The sequence below is a fragment of the Oncorhynchus clarkii genome, chromosome 10 (assembly GCF_045791955.1).
Source record: "Oncorhynchus clarkii lewisi isolate Uvic-CL-2024 chromosome 10, UVic_Ocla_1.0, whole genome shotgun sequence".
Classification (NCBI taxonomy): domain Eukaryota; kingdom Metazoa; phylum Chordata; class Actinopteri; order Salmoniformes; family Salmonidae; genus Oncorhynchus; species Oncorhynchus clarkii.
Genome location: NC_092156.1, coordinates 70,215,612 through 70,240,632, shown reverse-complemented (window position 1 = coordinate 70,240,632; position 25,021 = coordinate 70,215,612). Strand labels below are relative to the sequence as shown.

Sequence of the window (25,021 nt, the reverse complement as noted above, 5' to 3'; positions counted from 1 at the left end):
TGCAATGTAGCTAAAATACAAGTTATATCACAGCTTTTAAACGCAGAAATAATTTCAGATAACACAAAAGAATGGTTACCACACAATTTCATATCCACTTCATTTACTTTGTCATCTATTACCTAATAGTGTATTTAGGGAGGCATATAACCGGTTTGTATACAGTAGAAGTGGATACAGGCAGCTAACTAAATCGAAAACTAGCGACAGTGCTGCAGTTAGCTTGTACAATAAGGGACGCAGTATGCTGAAAACTTTGAATGAATAAAACAGCAACAACTTTTCGATTTTTGAATGAACACTTACGTTTAGTGAACGTCTGTCCTCATATCCCAAAAATTCTGACCGTAGATTTTATTTGTATATTATTTTGCATAATCTTCTCTTTCACGGGATGCTGTGAGCAGCTGAGAGATAACGTGACCGATTACGTCAATTTTCAGCGACGAAGCTCAGCTTGTCAAAATGATTTGTAAACATTGCGACCTTGCTTAGCAATCTACCGGTGTTAGTAGCTTTTGGTTACATGTATCTATTGCTTAGTGTTAATTTTGACAAACCAAATGATATAGCAGGTATCTTACTTTATCTGCATGTCTTTATTGTCTATGCCTGATCAAATCTCATAAACAATGTTTTTACAAAAATAACCAAACATTCGTAGTACGATTCTTGCTATGTTTTTATTTTGTATTAGCTCGAAATGTAATTTACTAATTGCTTCTGAATGTCAAATAATGTATACATTTACTGGTTACGCAGGCAATAGCAAGTTATCCCCAAAAAATCCTCATGATATAAACTGTGCAACTGCGGCGCATATATCACATTTCTAATCATATGGATAGAGATTGCATGTTAGAAGGCCCGAGCTAGCCAGATGGTATGCAGACCAGTGACACTGCGCATGGGGCTACGTGGGTCTTTTCTCGAACAGCTGTGGGTATTCGAAACGTGTCGGTCACAGGCAGGCGGTCACAGTTTGATGTAAGTTGAATGCATGTTTATTTCTGATCTTTAGTATATTTTTCAAATCAGCCAGTTATTTCTGAATTCTTGGTATTTTAGAGTTAGAACGATGCAACCCATATTGCTAAACTGAGCTAGCTAACAATACTGTTATTTCACCACAGATACAACTATATAACTAACGTTAGCCGGCATGTGCACACGTTTCCTGTCAAAAAAAGCATATGTATACTTTCTAGGAACTTCATTTACCAGACATAAAGTGAAATGGTGCCCTTGCTATGAAATACATGTCAGAATATTTTTTTGTTGTCAAAATCACACCAAATTCTTGTGAAGTTTGACAGCGGGCTGCCATTAGACCACGTACTTCATGCGAGACGTCTTACACAGCAGGAATATGTTGCGATTTGGGCAAAAGTTGGACTCAAATGTACATTTGATAGCGAGGGACACATTTCACTTTACGTCTGGTAAGTAGAGTTCCTAGAGATTATACATGTGTTTTTGTTGACAGGAAAGCCGGCTATAGTTGGATATTCCCCAGTAGTTTTCCTTACGTTCACCAACATCAGTTACGGTCAGATCAACCCTACTCCTCGGCCAGAGCGTCCTATGTGCGATCTGAACGCCCCGAGAGTGAAACGCTCTGAATTTACGTATGGGCAATCGGAATTTACAAACGCACAGAGCACATTCTGGCACTTCAGAGTGAATTTAATGAACACACCCCAATACAGACTCCCGATGTTGTGTCCCAAAGCTAGGTAGCCTTGTCAGCAACTGTCTTTTCAAACATAAATGAACAGAACTACCTAGTTACAAAAAAATGCTCACCAAGTGTCAAAGTACAGTAGAGGCTGTGAAGGCATGTAAGTAACAAGAATGTCCCTAGTCCCAGCCAGAACTGTCTTGGCCAGAACCACAACATTAAAACAATTGGAGAATGTCATGCAAAGCACTGGTTTCTGTCAAAAACAACCCCATTATTGTCCCAAATCATTCTAATCTATCAAGTGATTGATCTGTTCAGAGAGCAGTTAGAAACATTTTACTGCAAGTGCACCCATCATTATATATGTGAATATCAGTCCCAGAAGTAGACCATGCAGTGCATCAATTATTTCCATTAAAGTCTAAGCTGTTGTAATAAGCTAACATGGAATTGTTTTAAGAAGGTCATACTATGTTTCATTCAGCTGTTTGATTTTTAATTTTAGGACCCCTTTAGGTATCTGGAAAAATATTTAAAAATTATCTGATAAATATTGAATTTGAACTTTACTACAATAGCCCATAGAAACACATTGAATAACACAAAAAAATCAAGTCAAGAAAATAAATGGTAAGGAATAAGGTTTGTGACAAACACTGCTGTAGAACTGCCACCTTCCACCGCAGATGTGGAAGGCCGACATGAACGGATGCGGTGGATTGAGACGCCCCCCCTGATAGCTCTAACTTAAACTGACAGACTTTGATGGGGCTTTACATTTTTTTTTCTTATGTTACTTAGATTGACGCATCAGGTACATCAATGGACTTGAAATGCCCAAAACACTTTGGACAAACAATAAACCTATTGGTTGTGTTCTTGCTAAAAATCCAGCTCCCATTCAGTAAGTGACGGGTTATACTATGCCTATTGGGCAACACAACCAACTGGTGCTGTGACTGACTCTTTTGACCCCATCCATGTCTTTCAAAGCCAATGCCTATTGAGTGATGACATTATGACCGCAAGAAAGCCAGCCAGTGAGAGAGTGATGGAAAGGCCAAGCCGCAGTTGAAAGATGCACTTGATGTGTGTCCTCATAAGAAAAGCCTTGGTCCCTTTTAAAGTGTTCAGATCTCTGCTGGCCTGCTGTGGTCCACACTGTTCTCATTGCCTCGCAGACAGCCTGGTGTTTCATCTCATCTACACACACCCCTCACAGTGGAGACTAACGGGTGCGTTTGTAAATTCACTCTGGACGCTCTGCTCTGAAATGCGAGCGCTCTGGTTCGAGTGTCTTGAGCACTTGATAATGACAAATTTACCAACGGACAATCTGACAACACTCTGAATTTACGACCGTCCAGGCTCTCTCTGCCGCTCCAGAGTGAATTTACAAACGCACCCTTAATTAAGTGAGGCTGGTACACTAGGTCATGCCCTGATGGGTGTTCACCGCCACCAAACCGGGATGGGAGGTGAAGGAAGGAAAACAGAGGAGGACCTAGGCTTACTTCTACCGCCACACAATGCCTTAGTACTTCTGTTGTCACTGTTCCCCAAAGACAGATGAAAGGGTACACATACTTTGAGGTCTCTTGCTTATTATGCTTTTCTCACTATCAGCCAACTGGGAAAACAGGCCTAGTACAAGTAGGAGCTAGTTCTATCAGCCAACTGGGAAAACAGGCCTAGTACAAGTAGGAGCTAGTTCTATCACCCAACTGGGAAAACAGAGCTAGTACAAGTAGGAGCTAGTTCTATCAGCCAACTGGGAAAACAGGCCTAGTACAAGTAGGAGCTAGTTCTATCAGCCAACTGGGAAAACAGGCCTAGTACAAGTAGGAGCTAGTTCTATCACCCAACTGGGAAAACAGAGCTAGCTTCTACTTGTACAATGCCAATCATCCAACGCCTGGGTTATTCCTTGAAGATGGTCTTGTGTCCGTTGTGTTGTCCATGTTCCTCTAAATGAGGTGAAAAGAAAAACAAACTTTCGGGATGAGTCAAGCATTTCTTTGGCATGTCGTCTCTTAGACCTTCCCATAGAGAATCTGGAACAAGGTATTGTTTAATATCAGACTAGGCTATATTATATTGGCCACCAGCTGACCAATACGTTATTCATCATTCTGTCTTCTGATGTTAAGTTAGTCAAGACTCCCGAGCGTTGGCTATTTGACTAGTATAGATTGGTTGTTGCTCCTTGACATTCAAATGCCTACATAGACTGTTCTCTCTGAAACTGCACGGAAAGCGGTAGCGATGCACCAAGTCTGGGACCAACATGACCTGGAACAGGTTCTACCCTCAAGCCATAAAACTTCTAAATAGTTAGTCCATAGTTAGTCCAGTTCGTAAACTATTTAACTATCTGCATTGACCCTTTCTGATTCATCACATATGCTGCTGTTACTGTTTATTATCTTGTTGCCTAGTTACTTTATCCCTACCTATATGTACATATCTACCTCAACTACCTCGTACCCCTGCACATCGTCTCGGGTAGTGATACTACGATACTTGATTCTCCATGGCAACAAGGAAAACACAAAGCAGACTTACTCTGTGGTCCTTTAATTAAAAAAAACTACTGTATGTCAAATATGGTGTGCTCCAGGCTGGAAAAGAAACATGATTCTGGGTGACAACATCAAGCTGCTTGTTTCCAACATTAGGACTGTTTTCCACAGGAAATTCAATCCGCTTCATCTTCTGTTTCTTTGCCATGATACCGCTGAGTATCGCCATACTGGTGTCCTAACAACCAAAGTTCGTGGAGTGTTCAATGTTTCAGTTGCAGAGTAGAAGTGGTTTTGGAGCCAGGTCTAGACTTGTATAGACTTTGAGTTGGAAGTGATGATTGTTATGTTTTATCCTCTCAACCAATGTGCCCGCGTGCAGCTCACCTCGGACTGCTAAAACTGTAACTTAAAGTGGGTACCACCTCAGTGTTCACAGTAAACGCGTGTTGGAAGTTTCACATAACGCAACGTTAACATTTTCGCTCCGCAGGCCTGAAATTTGCTCGGTGCAGAAAAAACAATGAGATGGAACATTACTTTCAAAGCAGTTTTAGTTCCAACCTTGTGCTGCCTTGTGAATTGAATGACATCCAGAGCCAGTTATGATCAACTCCTCTGTTAAGCTATCTGCTCTGCAGTGTTGTCCAATGTCCACGGTAGGGATACTGACCCCTGGGGGACTCCTTTTTTCTGCCTGGAGGCCAGGCCTGGGATGCTGTCAGAGGTGGCTCGGCAAGGCCCCACCGCCCCAGCCCCGGGGCTCATTTTCAGGAGTTCTACAAAACAGCCCTATAGTGGCGCTCATAAAATCTTCCACCACAGAGCCCAGTTAAATCGATTCCGAGCCTTCGAGCAAACAAACTTCTTTGATCCCCTATATTATCAACTCCAGCTCTTTTTGTGTTTCTAATTTCCTCATCCCTGACTGTTTTGTTTTCATCTCGCTCCAGCTGTTGTTTCCCAGCGCCACCCTGTACTAGGCCTATGTGTTGGACGTTTTCTTCTCCTCCCTTTTCGCCTGAGCCCTTGTAAAAATCCCTCTCTTTTCCTTTCCTTTGTCAATGGGAGAGGATTGCCAAAGCCTGTACATGTCCAAGGCACATTACACATTACAAGAAAAGCCCTAAAAGCCCTCGTCCAGCTGGTTGAGTGGCACGAGGCTGTTGTTTGATCCCTTTTGAACTTTAAAAGTATCCCTAAAACCGAACACACACGTCGCCGATGATGTCTACAATGTGATTTTCCCATTTCTGCCTGTAAAGGGAAAAAACTGAGCAAACAACAAAAAGAGAGAGAAAAAATTAATGTAAAAATAAAAAACTGTTTATTTCATTTATTGTCATATGGTTTAGCTTTTTTGCTGTGTCATTGAATAATTCGGTTTGACCGAGTTGACCTGGAGCTTGTCGAGACAATTTTTAGGTTTCCAGACTCTGCACTGAGAAGAAACAGCTCCCTCCTTCCAAATTGCCAGAGAGGGGGAATGATCGAGGGAGGGGGAAAAGAAGGGATAAGCTAATTTATTGACTTATTTTTATGGCTATCAACATTTTATCCCCTGATTATTATCTTTCAGCTTTTCCCCCTCTACCTACATGTACATTGTACTTCAATCAATCCCCTAACCAAACCTACATGTACATATTACCTCAATCAATCCCCTAACCAAACCTACATGTACAAATTACCTCAATCAATCCCCTAACCAAACCTACATGTACAAATTACCTCAATCAATCCCCTAACCAAACCTACATGTACAAATTACCTCAATCAATCCCCTAACTAAACCTACATGTACATATTACCTCAATCAATCACCCCAACTACTCGGTACCGGTACTCTGTCTGTGTGTGTGTGTGCGCGCATCTCCTCATTATTTTATTGTGTTACTACTTTCTTTTTATCCATTTGTTAATTTTCCTACTTTGGAACTGCATTGTTGGAAAGGGCTCATTAGTAAGCATTCCACAATAAAGTCTACACTTGTTGTATTCGGCGCATGTGACAAATAAAATTAGATTTGATTATCTCTGCATTGCTTGTGGAAGGAAGCCAGCCTCTTGAATATGCCAGGCAGATGTCCCACATGCTCTATTATTATGAGCTAACATGCCTGTGTGCTGTAGCAGCAACCCAGGATTCTCTTGTGGTTGTCTTGTCTTTGGGATGCTTCCAACTTCCCAGGTTCCCTGATGATATGAGCGTATATATTACTTCCCTCATGTTTTAAATGGCTGTGCTGTACTGTAGCACAGAAATATAATTCTTACAACATACTTTTCCATTTAAGTGATAGGTGGATTGCCACAATTATATTTCTCATTCTCTATTTCTCATTGTGCCTTGTGTTGGGGTTGCTTTCCCAAATTCCAGAATGTCTCTCTTTCAAGTTTGTCTTGTACTGTAAATACCTGTGGTTCTTTCTCACTGGTAGGTTTTGTTTTCTGATTCTAGGTTCCTAGTAACACGCTCCCTACCCCTGGTCAAGATGTCGGGTCACACTCCCTCCGTGATGAGGCTGGAACAGCGGGCAGCCGAGGCCGACCACATCATAGACTACCTCAAACAGCAGGTCCAGCTGCTCAAGGAGAAAGCCAGTAAGAGACACCAAAAGTGTGCACACACACAGAGACACACACACACACACAGACACAAGCAAACGTAGAGATTAGAGGTTGACCGATTATGGCCGATTTAATTAGGGACGATTTCAAGTTTTCGTAACAATCGGAAACCGGTATTTTTGGACACCGATTTGGCCGATTGTTTTATTTTAATTTTTTTACACATTTTATTTAATATTTATTTAACTAGGCAAGTCAGTTAAGAACACATTCTTATTTTCAATGATGGCAGAACGACAGATTTTTACCTTGTCAGCTCAGGGGATTCAATCTTGTAACCTTACAGTTAACTAGTCCAATGCTCTAACCACCTGATTACTTTGCACTCCACGAGACTGCCTGTTACGCAAATGCAGTAGAAGCCAAGGTATGTTGCTAGGTAGCATTAAACTTATCTTATAAAAAACAATTAATCAATCAATCATAATCACTAGTTAACTACACATGGTTGATGTTATTACTAGTTTATCTAGCGTGTCCTGCATTGCATATAATTGATGCGGTGTGTATTGTTGCTCCAATGTGTACCTAACCATAAACATCAATGCCTTTCTTAAAATCAATACACAGAAGTCTATATTTTTAAACCTGCATATTTAGCTAAAAGAAATCCAGGTTAGCAGGCAATATTAACCAGGTGAAATTGTGTCACTTCTCTTGCGTTCATTGCACGTAGAATCAGTGTATATGCAACAGTTTGGGCTGCCTAATTTGCCAGAATTTTTACGTAATTATGACATAACATTGAAGGTTGTGCAATATAACAGGAATATTTAGACTTATGGATGCCAACCGTTAGATAAAATACGGATCTGTTCCGTATTTCACTGAAAGAATAAACGTCTTGTTTTCGAGATGAAAGTTTCCGGATTCGACCATAATTTCTGTGTATTATTATGTTGTAACTAAGTGTATGATTTGATAGAGCAGTCTGACTGAGTGATGGTAGGCAGCAGCAGGCTCGCAAGCATTCATCCAAACAGCACTTTCGTGCGTTTTGCCAGCAGCTCTGCTGTTTATGACTTCAAGCCTATCAACTCCCGAAATTAGGCTGGTGTAACCGATGTGAAATGGTTAGCTAGTTAGTGGGATGCGCGCTAATAGCGTTTCAAACGTCACTCGCTCTGTGACTGAGTGGTTGTTCCCCTTGCTCTGCATGGGTAACGCTGCTTCGAGGGTGGCTGTTGTCGATGTGTTCCTAGTTCGAGCCCAGGTAGGAGCGAGGAGAGAGACGGAAGCTATACTGTTACACTGGCAATACTAAAGTGCCTATAAGAACATCCAATAGTCAAAGGTTAATGAAATACAAATGGTATAGAGAGAAATAGTCCTATAATAACTACAACCTAAAACTTCTTACCTGGGAATATTGAAGACTCATGTTAAAAGGAACCACCAGCTTTCATATGTTCTCATGTTCTGAGCAAGGAACTTAAACGTTAGCTTTCTTACATGGCATATATTGCACTTTTACTTTCTTCACCAACACTTTGTTTTTGCATTATTTAAACTAAATTGAACATGTTTCATTATTTATTTGAGGCTAAATTGATTTTATTGATGTATTATATTAAGTTAAAATAAGTGTTCATTCAGTATTGTTGTAACTGTCATTATTACAAATAAATAAATACAAATCGACCGATTTAATCGGTATCGGCTTTTTTTGGTCCTCCAATAATCGGTATCGGCGTTGAAAAATCATAATCGGTCGACCTCTAATAGAGAAGCATGTGTACACTCAATCTCAAGCAGAGTATGGGGTCAAATGTATTCCTCAAGTCGTTGAAATTCCTTCTAAAAAGACAATCATTTTTTGAGTTTGACCTCAACTCTACATGAGTTCACATTCTCAGGGCGAAGTAGCCTAGCTGGAGAAACGGTTTAAAGCCAAAGTTGGGGAGGGAAAGAAGCTGTAGGCTAAAACGAAATGATACATGTTTGGCCCTATAAAAGTCTGACAGGAGCTTTCTGTCTGAACATAGAGGTGCAGGCCACCGTCAGAGAAGAGAAGAAACTGATGGTGGAGAACACCAAGCTGAAGAGGGACATCGAGCAACTGAAGCAAACACTGCTGGAGAAGGAGAAGAGCAGAGGAGGTACGTAGTTTGTTGGTGACAGTGTTCCATCCTCTGTCACATCCTGTTTAACTTCTGCTAAGACCTCCTCTGAGATTAAATACTGATGCTGTTCAGACTGCGATTGAGAGGAACTTAATTTTTCCTGGGGGGAACCTCGTTCTTCAAAGAACAGACGCCATTCCTTTGGTACGGCCTTGATGTTATCAACCACATAGCTATAGCTAGCTGTAGGGTAAAGTTCTCACACTTCAGTGGTTGACGGTGTCTGAGGCAAGTCATTAGCGACACATTGTTTGTTTAGCTGTATTAGTAACAGTCCTAGATCTTAATAAAATGCCTTCTCGTCTCATTCTAATATTACAACCAGACCTTTTTTTTTAACTATCAAAGTTCAAACAAATAATTGAACTCAAGTGCCCAAGTATGTCCATCATTAGAGCCATGATGGGGGGGTACTAGGCAACTCCCCCCAACTGCCAAAATCAAACGGCATGCCGTCTGCGTGACTGGCGGCGTACTACAACCCTGTTGTGATATCGCGCCTCTGTCATGCATTAACATACAAGGGCAAACAGTCTCTGATCATTAACATGTCAGTAATGGCTTCCAGAGAGGAGAACTAGGTGGTAAGAAACCAGAGGATTCGTACAAATAGGCAGCCCTCATCAAAAGGCTATCTCTACATGTTGTTTTTGGAGCGCTCAGGAATGTGTGCGAAAAGGACTGCAGGATTATGTTACGTTTTTCCACGTATCCAATTCCACTGTTTATTTTTGGTGTTTGTTTCAATGGGGCTCTGTGATGCTGTAAAATAAGCTAAATCACCGTTTTGTTATGGAGATGACTGACTGACATAAAGTGAAGACCTTCATGGGTGTCTGGGCGTTTTGAGCAACAGAGAACGACAGCATTTTTAAAAGGTTAATCACCATGTTGTTTTAAAGGTAAACCGTTTAAGTTCTGAACCTCAGCTCTCAACATTAGAGTTAAAACGTGGATACAGTATGACTTTACATCCAAACTTCAACCTGAAATGATGGGTTCCCCACCCAAAACAATCTGGGGATTGATTGAGGAGATTTAAAACTATATTTTCTTGTTTTCTGAATTGCCATGGACGCTGTCATTTTCCAATCAAAACAAGCTTTAGGAGGGTCTTTGCTCCCATTGGGTCTATAAATAAGGTTTTCTCTATCATTAAGCAGAATTATGTTGCTGAAACTAATTAGGCAAAGTACAGCTCAATGAAGAGCCTTCATATCCAACGATCCCTCGCCGCCATTCTCAATTCAAAGTACCATCTGTCAGGGTGGATGGCTTCGTTATACCCCTTTCGTACTATCGTACCCACCCAAACCATACTGCCCTGGTTCGGATATTTTATTTTCACATTGTTCTTTCCTGAATGATTCCAGCAACTATGGTGGCTCAGTAGTGTGAAAAGGGATGTTAATGCCTCTGGGTTCAAAAGCAAAATAGCCAACCTGTAGATATATTGTGTATTGGAACTTGCTACAGTATCGTACAGCCTATCTGAACGGTAATACAGAGGAGCGTTCAACTCCAGTTCTGCTGGTTTTTATCCTTCCCTTATAATCAGCCTCTGATCTCCACGTTACAAACCAGTCCCCTGGATTCTAACCAGTAGCATCAAAATAAAACCAGCAGTCACTGGAGTTGAATATCCTCACCCATGGCTCAGTGGGTTAGTTAGAGCATAGTGCCGGCAACACCAGGGTTCTGGGTTCAATTCCCGCATGGGCCAGATTTTTACTTAATTCATGTATCACTGTCGACTGTAAGGCAACATTCCAATATCCATACTAGCATACCACTTAGCATCTGTCCAATATTGTATGCTAGTGTGGCTATTAGACCAGAGTTTAAGGGCTCTATTCAATTTGCGTCGTGGAAATTCGGCTTCACAGCGGGTTTGAAATTTAAAGGCAATGTTCCTATTTTAGGGGAGACTGCATTCATGGTAAACGCTGCTTATGTCGGCTCAATTGGATATGACCTTTTTAAGTTTGTATTGCGAAATCTGTAATGCTTCAGCTTTACAGACGGAATAGAGCCCTAAGTCTCTTTTGGATAAAAGTGTTAAAGGAATCGTCTCTCTGTTTTTTCCTTCTGCAGTGAGGGAGGTGGCCATGCCAACAGCAGGAGACTCAAGTGTCCAGTGTGCCTCCAAGTCCACACCTCCTCAGCCCTCGTCCCCAGCAAGGTCCTCCACCTCTCCTGTTGCCACTGCCAGCCCCCCTCCCAAAAACAGCGAGGGCAAGAAGAATAAACCAGAGAAAAGGGGTAAAAGCAAAGCAAGAAGTGACTTGTTGTTGAAATTGCAGGGCCCTTCCACATCTGGGATTTCACACACTCATAATTGTCAAACCCCTCAACGTTCCACCACACTAAAGTGAAATATGTCATTTTTGGGTTTTTTCGATTTGTCAGCAAAAATTGAAGTAGGCCTAAGCGCCTCTTCAATGACAATTTGAGTTGAAGTGCTCCATGATTTAGCTTTGGGATGGTTTTTTGTCTGCACTTCTCTGACATTTCTTTCCATTTGGAACACAAGCCCTTGTCTTAGATCCAGAGTTTCCATCAATGCCTGGCTGGATGCAGCGATCTGTCTGTACTTTAATGGCCATTTGTGATTTCCCAGGCAGGTATTCTCCATCTGCATTTCTACTATCTGGTGATAATGGACGAAAGGCGCAAGGGGAATCTGCAAATAAAGGGGATCCGTTTCAAACTTTGGCCTAACGTTTCAATTTCCAACATTACAGACGGGCCTTTTCCCAAAACATATTATCTTTCTCCGAAACCTTTCTGTGATTTATCCCGAAGTAGATTTTTCACCTTAATGATTTTAATAAAAAATAAAACAATGTATTAACTTGTTTCAGTGATGAGAGAATAGTCGTAGCAGAAGTGTCAATGCTGTAATGAGAGATGGGCAGAATTCCGGTTTGGATGTTTATATTTTGTCGATCCCATTCATCTTGAGGCTTTGCACATCCTCCCCAGGGCTAAACCAGAGATCCTCCCCAGGGCTAAACCAGAGATCCTCCCCAGGGCTAAACCAGAGATCCTCCCCAGGGCTAAACCAGAGATCCTCCCCAGGGCTAAACCAGAGATCCTCCCCAGGGCTAAACCAGAGATCCTCCCCAGGGCTAAACCAGAGATCCTCCCCAGGGCTAAACCAGAGATCCTCCCCAGGGCTAAACCAGAGATCCTCCCCAGGGCTAAACCAGAGATCCTCCCCAGGGCTAAACCAGAGATCCTCCCCAGGGCTAAACCAGAGATCCTCCCCAGGGCTAAACCAGAGATCCTCCCCAGGGCTAAACCAGAGATCCTCCCCAGGGCTAAACCAGAGATCCTCCCCAGGGCTAAACCAGAGATCCTCCCCAGGGCTAAACCAGAGATCCTCCCCAGGGCTAAACCAGAGATCCTCCCCAGGGCTAAACCAGAGATCCTCCCCAGGGCTAAACCAGAGATCCTCCCCAGGGCTAAACCAGAGATCCTCCCCAGGGCTAAACCAGAGATCCTCCCCAGGGCTAAACCAGAGATCCTCCCCAGGGCTAAACCAGAGATCCTCCCCAGGGCTAAACCAGAGATCCTCCCCAGGGCTAAACCAGAGATCCTCCCCAGGGCTAAACCAGAGATCCTCCCCAGGGCTAAACCAGAGATCCTCCCCAGGGCTAAACCAGAGATCCTCCCCAGGGCTAAACCAGAGATCCTCCCCAGGGCTAAACCAGAGATCCTCCCCAGGGCTAAACCAGAGATCCTCCCCAGGGCTAAACCAGAGATCCTCCCCAGGGCTAAACCAGAGATCCTCCCCAGGGCTAAACCAGAGATCCTCCCCAGGGCTAAACCAGAGATCCTCCCCAGGGCTAAACCAGAGATCCTCCCCAGGGCTAAACCAGAGATCCTCCCCAGGGCTAAACCAGAGATCCTCCCCAGGGCTAAACCAGAGATCCTCCCCAGGGCTAAACCAGAGATCCTCCCCAGGGCTAAACCAGAGATCCTCCCCAGGGCTAAACCAGAGACGCTCTAATGCAGTATAATATAACATGCGGTTCATTTCCTCAGTGTCGATATTAGATCTAAAAACGTGTTTCCAGCTAAATGATTGAAATGCAGCAGTGTTGGGTTTTTATTCTTTTGAACTTTTTGTTGGTTTATTGTTCAAATTATATTCTATTTACAATAAATCAGTCGAAGCCTCGTTCCACACAGACGTCAAACTCATCTGGACTAATTAACTGTCACGGCAACAAATTGGGAATGATCTTCCCCAGATTATTTACAAGGTTCTAATTCAGAGAAGAAGAGAATGCTTTGTGATGTAGACTGAACCGGTTTGTATCTGGCTTTTCTGACTGCCAGATGTCAATGGAAAACAGAGCAGTAAATATCTGATAGTGTTTGGTTTTTTATCTCCACTGTTGCGGATTGATTTGTTTTAGTACGTGTGGATATCCTCGTTTCCACACAAAGGCTTTGATGTGACTGTGTTCGCACCTCTTCTAAACAATCAACGCCTGTCAATCAAATAAATCAGCCGGCCCGCGGTGTGGTGCACTGCTGCTCAGGGGCCAAGCGGATGATGTCACACATCAATACGCTGTTTTCGTATCATTGCATACGTTTTTCAGTAGGTATCCCAGAGGTTAGAGAAGCGGACCAGTAGGTTGTTGGTTTGAGCAATAGGGGAGTCGAGCTCCCAACTGGAAGGTTCTCACCATCTAGGAAAGAAATTAAGGAGACGAGACCACTTCATACTATCCACCCCATATCATTGGAAGCGTCTGGCACGCTACAACACCCTAGTATCCGTGCAGAGAGTGTCGGGGACTATGTTTTAACAGTGGGTATTGATATTGGTATTTGCTTTAAGTCTCCTCAGAATTCTGGTGAGTTGTGGAAAAGTAAATGTACTATTATTTAACACCTGCGGTGATCAGTCAAAAATGCGGCGCAGATTTGTTTTCACTTTGGGGTAAATTGGATCAGAACAGTCAAGATGGCTGAACCACTCAGCATAGTTTCCACACAGACTAGGTTCAAATGGATCCTAATGAGTCCCCGGGGAACACTGCCATAGCAGTGGGCTGAACATAATCTCAAAGAAGTCTTGCATTAGATGCCTGGAAAAAATATATTCTCTGCTGGACCTTTAATGTAATAAAGGCAGGGAGTCAGTATGCCATCCTTGAACCCAGTCCAGAATACTATACCTGCTGTGGCAGAGCCTTTATTGTAGCTTATATAATATATACCATTTGAACAGACGCCTTTATCCGAAGCAAATTAGTCATGCTTGCATACATTTTACGTACGGGTTGGTCCTGGGAATCAGACCCACTATCCTGGCGTAGCAAGCACCGTGCTCTACCAACTGAGCTACAGAGGACCACAGTCACACAGCTACAGAGGACCACAGTCACACAGCTACAGAGGACCATAGCTTTGTCAAGAGCTACTTTACTACTGACTTAACTACAAGTTCATAGTGTGTGTGTGTGGTTTAACCCTTTCCTCTCTGTGTGTCCTATCACAGAGAAGGGAGAGAAGAAGCCTGCGGCCCCCCAGGAGGAGGCTAAGGTGGACGTGTCGCGTCTGGACATGAGGGTGGGACGCATCGTCACGGCCGAGAAGCACCCGGACGCCGACTCACTCTATGTGGAGCAGGTGGACGTGGGAGAGGCAGCCCCCAGGACGGTGGTCAGCGGGCTGGTCAAGCACATACCCATAGATCAGGTACTGGAATGCACAGCCGAGTACCAACACAGTCTAACACCGGCTACTGCCCAACCAAATGTCAGATCCGCTCTGAAAAATCAGATCAGCTCTGAATAAGATCCGATGTAAAAAGATCTGTGTTTGGTCAAAGAACAAATTTATAAAATAAAGTTCAGAATTGGGTTACCTGTCTAAATGCAGCCAAAGAGCCTCATAATGTCAAGTGTTCACACAAGGCCTGTGTCAGTCAGACAACTCATCGGGTTGTTACCAGTCCATCTCATCGGGTTGTTACCAGTCCGTCTCATTGGGTTGTTACCAGACCATCTCATCGGGTTGTTACCAGACCATCTCATCGGGTTGTTACCAGACCATCTCATCGGGTTGTTACCAGACCATCTCATCGGGTTGTTACCAGACCAGCTCATCGGGTTGTTACCAGACCATCTCATCGGGTTGTTACCAGACCATCTCATCGGGTTGTTACCAGACCATCTCATCGGGTTGTTACCAGACCATCTCATCGGGTTGTTACCAGACCAACTCATCGGGTTGTTACCAGACCAACTCATCGGGTTGTTACCAGACCAACTCATCGGGTTGTTACCAGACCAACTCACCGGGTTGTTACCAGACAAATGCCCCTTTGGAATGTTTTGTGTGTCTGGAACCCAGTCTGTCCATGACAATACAGAGTAAGACTGTTACTGTACTAAACAGGTACTGGGAGCTTAACAGTCATTCAGGAAGACTTCGGAGGCTGACCTAGTAGACTACAAAGCTCTCTACATGCTTTTGGTAGTCAAATAACATTGGTTTTAAAGATTGCTGTTTTAACACTACTGTGGGTTTTTTTTGCCTTATTTTCACTACAATAAATTGAGCTGTTTTTATTGGGCACACGGGTGCTGTAACTCTGGCTAGCCAGGGTCTTGTTCTGGGTTTAATAGCCCATGTAAAGTAACTACTCCAATGTAGTCTGTGTCAGGGTTCACGTGACGCTTTTTAATGTCCACGACGTAGGTTTCTGCACACAGACTTGGTTTTTAGTTAGTTATTGCCCCGGAATTTACGATTTGTCTCTGAGACGCAAAAGTAATTTGTTTGCAGTCTTATTCACCTAGCAGAAGTCCCCAGTTGCTCTTTACAATCAAACCTCTTTTCTCGGTTTGCCTCTTTTGATTCATCTCCAAAACATAGTGAGTCTTTGTACATCCTGCTTAACATAGACAATGTATAATCCCTATAAATGAAAGCACATGCACGTTGGACTCTTTGTACCCAAACACTGTCGGAGTCATATATCTATGCTTCTATGAGAAGAGTAATTGGGAATGACGTTTTTTATTATATTTTTATATACATTCATTGTAAGACTTGTAGTTCCGTAGCTCTCTGCTACATTACTAAGCTAGGGCCTACATTTGTTTGACAATCATTTTTATTGCATTTTAATGTACGTTCTGTAGTTGAAGGTTGTTGAATTGTGAAGTGTTTCTTCACCACTGAAATAACCTTTTTTACTGAGACATTTGTCATAAGCCGTAGTCAATTACACAGAGACTCCAAGACAGTCCAAGCACATGTCCCTGTAATGACTAGATTTCATTTTGGTCATTTAAAGAGAGAATGCCTTCTTCCTTCCACACCGGGGCTTGACGAGCAGCCTTCTTCCTTCCACACCGGGGCTTGACGAGCAGCCTTCTTCCTTCCACACCGGGGCTTGACGAGCAGCCTTCTTCCTTCCACACCGGGGGCTTGACGAGCAGCCTTCTTCCTTCCACACCGGGGCTTGACGGGCAGCCTTCTTCCTTCCACACCGGGGCTTGACGGGCAGCCTTCTTCCTTCCACACCGGGGCTTGACGAGCAGCCTTCTTCCTTCCACACCGGGGCTTGACGGGCAGCCTTCTTCCTTCCACACCGGGGCTTGACGGGCAGCCTTCTTCCTTCCACACCGGGGCTTGACGGGCAGCCTTCTTCCTTCCACCCTGGGGCTTGACGAGCAGCCTTCTTCCTTCCACACTGGGGGCTTGACGAGCAGCCTTCTTCCTTCCACACCGGGGCTTGACGAGCAGCCTTCTTCCTTCCACACCGGGGGCTTGACGAGCAGCCTTCTTCCTTCCACACCGGGGGCTTGACGAGCAGCCTTCTTCCTTCCACACCGGGGCTTGACGAGCAGCCTTCTTCCTTCCACACCGGGGGCTTGACGAGCAGCCTTCTTCCTTCCACACCGGGGGCTTGACGAGCAGCCTTCTTCCTTCCACACCGGGGGCTTGACGAGCAGCCTTCTTCCTTCCACACCGGGGGCTTGACGAGCAGCCTTCTTTCTTCCACACCGGGGGCTTGACGAGCAGCCTTCTTCCTTCCACACCGGGGGCTTGACGAGCAGCCTTCTTCCTTCCACACCGGGGGCTTGACGAGCAGCCTTCTTCCTTCCACACCGGGGGCTTGACGAGCAGACTTCTTCCTTCCACACCGGGGCTTGACGAGCAGACTTCTTCCTTCCACACCGGGGCTTGACGAGCAGACTTCTTCCTTCCACACCGGGGGCTTGACGAGCAGCCTTCTTCCTTCCACACCGGGGGCTTGACGAGCAGACTTCTTCCTTCCACACCGGGGCTTGACGAGCAGACTTCTTTCTTCCACACCGGGGCTTGACGAGCAGACTTCTTCCTTCCACACCGGGGGCTTGATGAGCAGCCTTCTTCCTTCCACACCGGGGGCTTGACGAGCAGAATTCTTCCTTCCACACCGGGGGCTTGACGAGCAGAATTATTCCTTCCACACCGGGGCTTGACGAGCAGAATTCTTCCTTCCACACCGGGGGCTTGACGAGCAAACGTCTTCCTTCCACACCGGGGGCTTGACGAGCAAACATCTTCCTTCCACACCGGGGGCTTGACGAGCAGCCTTCTTCCTTCCACACCGGGGCTTGACGAGCAGCGTTCTTCCTTCCACACCCGGGGCTTGACGAGCAGCGTTCTTCCTTCCACACCGGGGGCTTGACGAGCAGCCTTCTTCCTTCCACCCTGGGGGCTTGACGAGCAGCCTTCTTCCTTCCACACCGGGGCTTGACGAGCAGCCTTCTTCCTTCCACACCGGGGCTTGACGAGCAGCATTCTTCCTTCCACACCGGGGCTTGACGAGCAGCATTTGGACAAGTAGAACCCACTGTTAACAGAATCCTTACTTTTCCTTTCTTGTAAAGTCATTCATTGTGTGAGAGTCAACGTGACGACAGACCATGCATACAAGGCATTGAGCCTTCCCTGTTTCAAGGACATACTGGAGTTTGAAGAACGACATGAGGAGTAAAAACACTTTCACTGGCAGCAACGTAGAGGGCCCACTGGCAGCGACGTAGAGGGCCCACTGGCAGCGACTTTAGAGGGCCCACTGGCAGCGACTTTAGAGGGCCCACTGGCAGCGACGTTAGAGGGTCCACTGGCAGCGACGTTAGAGGGCCCACTGGCAGCGACGTTAGAGGGCCCACTGGCAGCGACGTTAGAGGGCCCACTGGCAGCGACGTTAGAGGGCCCACTGGCAGCGACGTTAGAGGGCCCACTGGCAGCGAGGGCCCACTGGCAGCGACGTTAGAGGGCCCACTGGCAGCGACGTTAGAGGGCCCACTGGCAGCGTGTTGATTTGAGGGCCCACTGGCAGCGTGTTGATTTGAGAGCCCACTGGCAGCGACGTAGAGGGCCCACTGGCAGCGACGTTAGAGGGCCCACTGGCAGCGTGTTGATTTGAGAGCCCTGACATGTTTGTCCCTTGTACGTTGGCTAGAATAAGGAAACTTTGGAAACTCAAATTCTAGCGTGTTTGGATTGTGTTCAGTTTTAACCTTTGACAAGTGATTTCAGGCCTCATTGCCATTACATGAATTTGAATGTCAACCCCTCAATTGAGGAAATGACATAATCACAGGGTGAGAGTAGAGCTGTGACATACACTCACAAAACTTGACTTCTGTAGTCCGCACATCCGACCGATTTACAAAACTGCCGTCACACACCTCACACACATACACACACACACACACACTTTCCCTGCTAAACAAATGGCGCTTGAGGGAGAAAAGCTGCTGCAAGAAGGCTGTCAAAACAATGTGTCACACTGAGGGGAATGTATGCAGATTTATGTCAACATTTACTTTTTAAAAGGATGTTTCCAAAATTTAGACCTCATTATTTTCCTAGCTGTGACACGCACCATGACACTGTATTCTCTCCATCCTCTTCTCTTTTGTTGGAAATGGCTTCTGGCCTTCTCAGAGTTTGGGTAAACCTCCGAGGTCACTCCAGAGACATGAAAGAATAATGGCTTTTTTTCGCCTCGCTCTTCTTGGTTTCTGAAATAAGGCACACCATACACGCAAACCATATGCCGCCGAAGGCAGTCATTTTACATGACAAGATTGGACATGGGGGAATTGTGTGAATAGGATTCTGAAAACCACAGTACTGCAAAGAGGTTGAGAGTGGAGACCACACCAATTGGTGTTTTCTTTACTCCGTTTTCTCTTCTCAACCAATCGATCAAGTCATAAAGTAGGCCATTCATTCTGAAGACCGCACTGTAAGATGCCCTGTGTGGTTTGTACAGAATCAAAGCAGCGCTCCCTAATCTCTCTCTACTAGTAAAATATGTGTTCTTTATTTCAATACTTTGTCCTCTTGTCTGTCAGAAGAATGTTGAATATATGTATTTAATGTCTCTGTATCTCAGTATAGTTGTAAACCTTTTCCCTTTCTCTGATTCCTCCCCCCCAGATGCAGAATCGCATGGCGGTGCTGCTGTGCAACCTGAAGCCAGCTAAGATGAGAGGCGTGGTGTCCCAGGCCATGGTGATGTGTGCCAGCTCCCCAGACAAGGTGGAGATTCTAGACCCTCCCAGCGGTGCCGTGCCCGGGGACAGAGTCATCTTCCAGGGCTTCCCAGGTACTATAACACCCCTGACCATCTTGGCCCATATCCACAGAGTCTCAGAGTAGGAGTGCTGATCTAGGATCCGTGGACAGGTCCTCGATCAGCACTCCTTTTCTGAGGGGCTTTGTGAATATGGGCCCTGACCTCTAGGGTCTACTTCATCAGCCTGGTTAAACTAGACTGAATGCTGCACTCAATGGGGAGCACAGTGTTCAGTCTGGTTTAGCCAGGCTACTTTATCATACCCTCTACAGCTCAATACCTGCTTTTGACTAAGCTAATAAGCTGTAACCAGGAAGTGACTGCCCCCACAGCCTTGTTATTTTATGATCTTCAATGTGCAAAAACGTGGCATGATGGTCTTCAAGCACAACAACTTCATAAAGGGCATCTGGTAGAAGTACATATCTATCTTAAATGACTGCGTTTTCATGAATTTGATGATAGAACGCAACGGCCATTTAAAAAAGCATGGGAAACGGAAGTAAAGCGGAAGTAGCCGTCACTTTCACAGGGTATCCTGACCTCAAACAATTCACATAGATCTTTATAAAGGGGGGGGTTGTCAAAGGTTTATAAACTGAACAAAATATAAACGCACCATGTAAAGTGATGGTCCCATGTTTCATGAGCTGAAATAAAAGATCTCAGAATGTTCCATATGTACAAAAAGCTTATTTCGCTCTAATTTTGTGCTCAAATTTGTTTACATCCCTTTTAGTGCGCAGTTCTCCTTTGCCAAGATAATCCATCCACCTGACAGGTGTGGCATATCAAGAAGCTGATTAAACAGCCTGATTATTACACAGGTGCACCTTAGGCAGTGGACAATAAATATAAAATGTGCCGTTTTGTCACACAACACAATGCAACAGATGTCTCAAGTTTTGAGGGAGTGAGCAATTGGCATTCTGAGTGCATGAATGTCCACCAGAGCTGTTGCCAGGGCATTTTATGTTCATTTCTCTACCATAAGCCACCTCCAACGTCATTTTAGAACATTTGGCAATATGTCCAACCAGTCTCACAACCGCAGACCACGTGTAACCACGCCAGCCCAGGACCTCCAAATCTGGCTTCTTCACCTGCAGGATCATCTGAGGCCAGCCACCCTGACAGCTGATGAACTGAGGAGTTTTTCTGTCTGTAATAAAGCCGTTTTTATGGGGGGAAATTCATTCTGATTGGCTGGGTCTGGGCCTGGCTCCCAAGTGGGTGGGCCTATGCCCTCCCATGGCTGTAAAATCCATAAATTAGGGCCTAATTAATTTATTTCAATTGATTGATGTCCTTATATGAACTCTAACTCAGTAAAATAGTTGAAATTGTTGCATGGTGAGTTTTTATATTTTTGTTCAGTATAAGTCGTTTGTAGACCAATTATTGGTTAGTTCATCTAGTTGGTTCAAATCCAGGCCATGTCACGTGGGTAACTGAATTAAATGTGGTAAAGTAGTTGAAGGCTTGATGTTTGCCATTCCACTGGTTAAAATGAAAGTAGCACACAATGAGTGTGGTACGAAGGTGGAATGCCATGTCAGCTTTAGCTGCATCTGGTGGAATGGGACACAGCCAGTGGTTGTGGATCCTAATAAATCTGAATCCACAACCAGGGGTAGGGAGTTTAGGAGGTGGGAGAGTACTAAATGCCTTGTTCAAGGACCTCAGACTGGTTTGATTCAGATGTAGAGAATTAAAGAGCTCTTTATACCAAATCACCCAACAAAACACAGCTTATGGAACTCATCATCTTTAACAGAGTGACGATACACTATCCCAGTGCCTTTTAACCATACTCCATGTTCAATGTCATGCCTGGGAAATGAACAGAAACCCGAACTAGAGGAAAGCCTGCCTGGACGTCATAAAATGTCCAACCTCATGCCTCGCCTGGCGTTGAAGGGGGAAACCCACCACCATCAATGTGACTGTAGATTTGTTCATGTCAGGAGCTAATAAGAAAATCTAGCTGTGGGGCTGGCAAAACAAAGCGTTTTGGGGGGGGGGGGGAGGAGGGGGAGGGGTGAGGAGAGGGGTTGTGAGTCGTGCTGTTGTTGGTAGGGAACAATAACTGAACTGGGAGTTTCCCTGAGATAGAGAGGCTGTGGCGATAGAGAGGGAGAATATGGATGAGGGAGTGTCCATCACACAGACAACCTTTTCATCTTCTCTCTCCTCCTCTCTTCTCCTTCCATCTCTGGTCCCCTTTCTATTCTCCTCTCCCCTCTCCTTTCTATTCTGCTCCTTTCTCTTTTCCTTCCCTATCCTCTCTCCTTTCTCTTCTCCTTCCATCTCTCGTCCCCTTTCTATTCTCCTCTCCCCTCTCCTTTCTATTCTGCTCCTTTCTCTTTTCCTTCCCTATCCTCTCTCCTTTCTCTTCTCCTTCCATCTCTCGAGGGATCCCCCTCGTAAAACAAGGATTTTTGTCCGACTACGCACGTCAATTAGAGCCACATTCAGGTTGGTCGCACAGAGGGACCACAGGATGGCAGAGAGGAGAGGGGGATGGAGGGAGGCGGGGGTGATGAGCAGGGGTGCTAAGGCGGTCTTGTCGGTTCTGTTTCACACCTCTGGGTCGTTAAAAAAACAGCCCCGGCGGTGATGGTAAACGCTTTTCCAAATGGGATGTTGTTTACGGTAAGGGATAAAGGATGATGGACTTGGTTTTAGTTTCATTCCCTCTTATTTTGATGTCAGCTTTGGTCCCCCAGAATAAGCCTTCCACGTCAAAGAATATCCAACCTCATGCCTCACCCGACTTTGAAGCGGGCAACCCACCACCATCAATGTGACTGATTTGAGATTTGTTTTTGTACCGGAGCTAATACAAAAATATGGTTGTGGGGCTGGCAAAACAAAATGTTTTGGGAGGGAGTTGAGTCGCGCAGTTGTTGGTAGGGAACAGTACCTGAACTGGGAGTTTCCATCAGGACTGGAGCCCGCTGACATCAGCCTGGGTTCTCCTTTCATCTCCTCTCACGGCCCCTCCTAAAGCTGTTTGTTTAACGAGCGATCCCACTAGGGCTGTGGCGGTCATACAATTCCCAGCGGCCAAAAAAACGTGTTTTTTACGACCCTACGCACACAGAGAACGAACACGGAATGGAAGAGAGGAGAGAAGGAAGGAGGAAGAGGGTCGGTTTCTAGCTGTTCTGTACACTGCTCTGGGTCGTTAAAAAACATAGCCGGGCGGTGATGGCCAACGCTTTTCCAAACAGGATGTTGTTGACATTGAGGGATGATGGACTATTATTCCCTCTTTTTGACATTCCTTCTCTCTTATTTTGACGTCAGCCTTGGTCCCCCAGGATTCCAGATTTTTCTCTAGATTTTAGGGAGTTGTACTGTTTGCAAAATTTGAGATTTTCCTATGAACTTTGCTAAACTTTCCAGAATTGTGCACCCCTATTTTTATAGTGACATTTCTGTGCTAGCTAGTAGCACCAAGTCAGTGTGGATAGATAACAGTAATTGCTCACACATTCACCAGCCCAAATGAGCATCCGGGTTCCTGTTCAAACTGTAGAGGGTGTCAACGCTGCCTCGTCACAACTTGTGTGCGACTGAGGGAAAATTCGACAAAAACATTTGCACGTCTTCCAGGATGTTTGTGATGATGAGTAGGAAAAGATCACACCCCAACAGAAGCACATTATGAATCCAATGTGAAGTGCCAGTTATGAATCCATACAGATGCCAAGTAATATCCAAACGCTGCCAATAACACAATGCTGCGGTAATGAAGAACTCCCTAACTCCATTAGTTGTCGACAAACATGGCTGTTGTATCCGTTTTGAATTAGCCCTAAAAGAGTTACAGCTTCTGTAAAACTTCTGGTTCAGCTTTGTTTACGTTTCAAAATCACCACGACGCCCAGGAAGTACTCCAGCAGCACAAACCAGTGGTCTTTCACAAGGCTACAGAAAAACTAGCAAGGCAGATAAAGTGTTGCCATTGGAGTTGTCATCTACTGTGGTTGCCCCTAGAGGCGTCATGTCATTGAAACGAAAGAGGCACGTTCCCCCTACAATTTTATTCGTAAAAAGATACAAGCGATGCACAATGAGATATTCAAAAAATCTAGTGCATAATACCACTGCATTGCTCCATACAAGGTGTTTCTCTCTCCTATGTTTTCCAGGTGAGCCAGACAAGGAGCTGAACCCCAAGAAGAAGGTGTGGGAGGCGGTGCAGCCGGACCTGAAGACAGACGGCCAGTTTGTGGCCAACTACAAGGGAGCCCCCTTCGAGATCGCCGGCAAGGGAGTATGCAAAGCTCAGACCATGAGCAACAGCGGCATCAAATAAAGGAAGACGAATGCAGAGGACGGAGCCGTAGAACTAGAATGGTGGGAAAAAGTGGGATTGGAAAAAGTGTGAATGACTGCTCCAGTCATTTTATTTCTATAGGTGGAACTAGCGAAGGTCCTTGTTCAGCCTGTGGAACTGCTACTCATCCATGGTGCTGAAGGGTGATGGTGATGATGTCAACGGAGGAAAATGAAATGTTTTGAAGATGTTCAATAAAAAGGTTATCAGTTGGTCTTTAACTCCTTGCAGTTGATTTCTTTCTTTCTTAATAAAAATGTTTACCCCCTTTTCTCCCCAATTTCGTGGTATCCAATTGTTAGTAATTACTATCTTGTCTCATCGCTACAACTCCCGTACGGGCTCGGGAGAGACGAAAGTTGGAAGCCATGCACCAGCGACTACTGGGGCGGGCCGGGAGGCCTAATCAGTTGATTTCTTGTTTGGTTCTTCTTTATAAAGCCTGACGTCTGTCGTACAAGACTATACAAGTGTGTTTACATCCTAGAAATCCTTTATAATGTGATTTATTAGTTTGGTTAGCGCTTTGATTTCTCTGGTTCGTTATGACCCGAAGGGGAGAGATGGGGATGTCATTCTGCAACGCCAACAAACAGACGGATCAATTTCACAGATGCTACGCAGCAGGGTTTTTGGATAGCGGGCAATTCCATGGTAACAGAATGATGCTAAGTTTGGTAACAGAATGACTGTTTGTGCCGTCACAAAGTGGAATTGCCCTAGTACTGAGTCCTACCACCATTCCTGTTCTCACAGTCATCACCCCACTCTTCAAGGCTGTTGCTCAGCCTAGTTTTTCAGGATCAAAGTATCCTGTGTTGTTTAATTCTGTTCCTCCCTTCAGATTTGTTCCCTCTGGGCTTTTGGATCAAACCAATCTGAACTAATCTCTTTCAGTGGTACCCCTTCATATGCTACAGCTAAGGTCATGTCCCATGATATGACATGCACTTGTATTGCCTCGGTTTACTTGAAGGAATCTAATGGTTAACAGAATCACATGTTACCCATTTACAGTGCCTTGCGAAAGTATTCGGCCCCCTTGAACTTTGCGACCTTTTGCCACATTTCAGGCTTCAAACATAAAGATATAAAACT

At 44.9% G+C, this 25,021-nt stretch overlaps 2 protein-coding genes across 3 annotated transcripts in view; one reads left to right on the top strand and one right to left on the bottom strand.

Annotated features, from left to right (window-relative positions):
• Positions 1–447, bottom strand: part of LOC139419109 (TBC1 domain containing kinase) — a 60,682-nt gene extending 60,235 nt beyond the window's left edge. Inside the window, exon 1 of the mRNA XM_071169040.1 lies at positions 307–447. The gene's annotated coding sequence lies outside the window, so the exon portion shown is untranslated. The remainder of the gene's footprint in view (positions 1–306) is intronic.
• LOC139419110 (aminoacyl tRNA synthetase complex interacting multifunctional protein 1a) lies at positions 430–24,144 on the top strand. Of its 2 annotated transcripts, none has more exons than XM_071169042.1 (7): positions 430–575; positions 6,668–6,810; positions 8,823–8,936; positions 11,055–11,222; positions 14,482–14,681; positions 19,437–19,605; positions 23,736–24,144. In XM_071169042.1, the coding sequence occupies exons 2-7, from the start codon at positions 6,702–6,704 to the stop codon at positions 23,900–23,902; spliced, it is 927 nt and encodes a 308-aa protein (XP_071025143.1). In that variant the 5' UTR covers positions 430–575; positions 6,668–6,701; the 3' UTR covers positions 23,903–24,144. The 2 variants fall into 2 exon arrangements, with proteins under 2 accessions (XP_071025143.1, XP_071025142.1); XM_071169041.1 differs by lacking the exon at positions 430–575 and adding an exon at positions 847–987.
• The last annotated feature ends 877 nt before the right edge of the window (positions 24,145–25,021 follow it).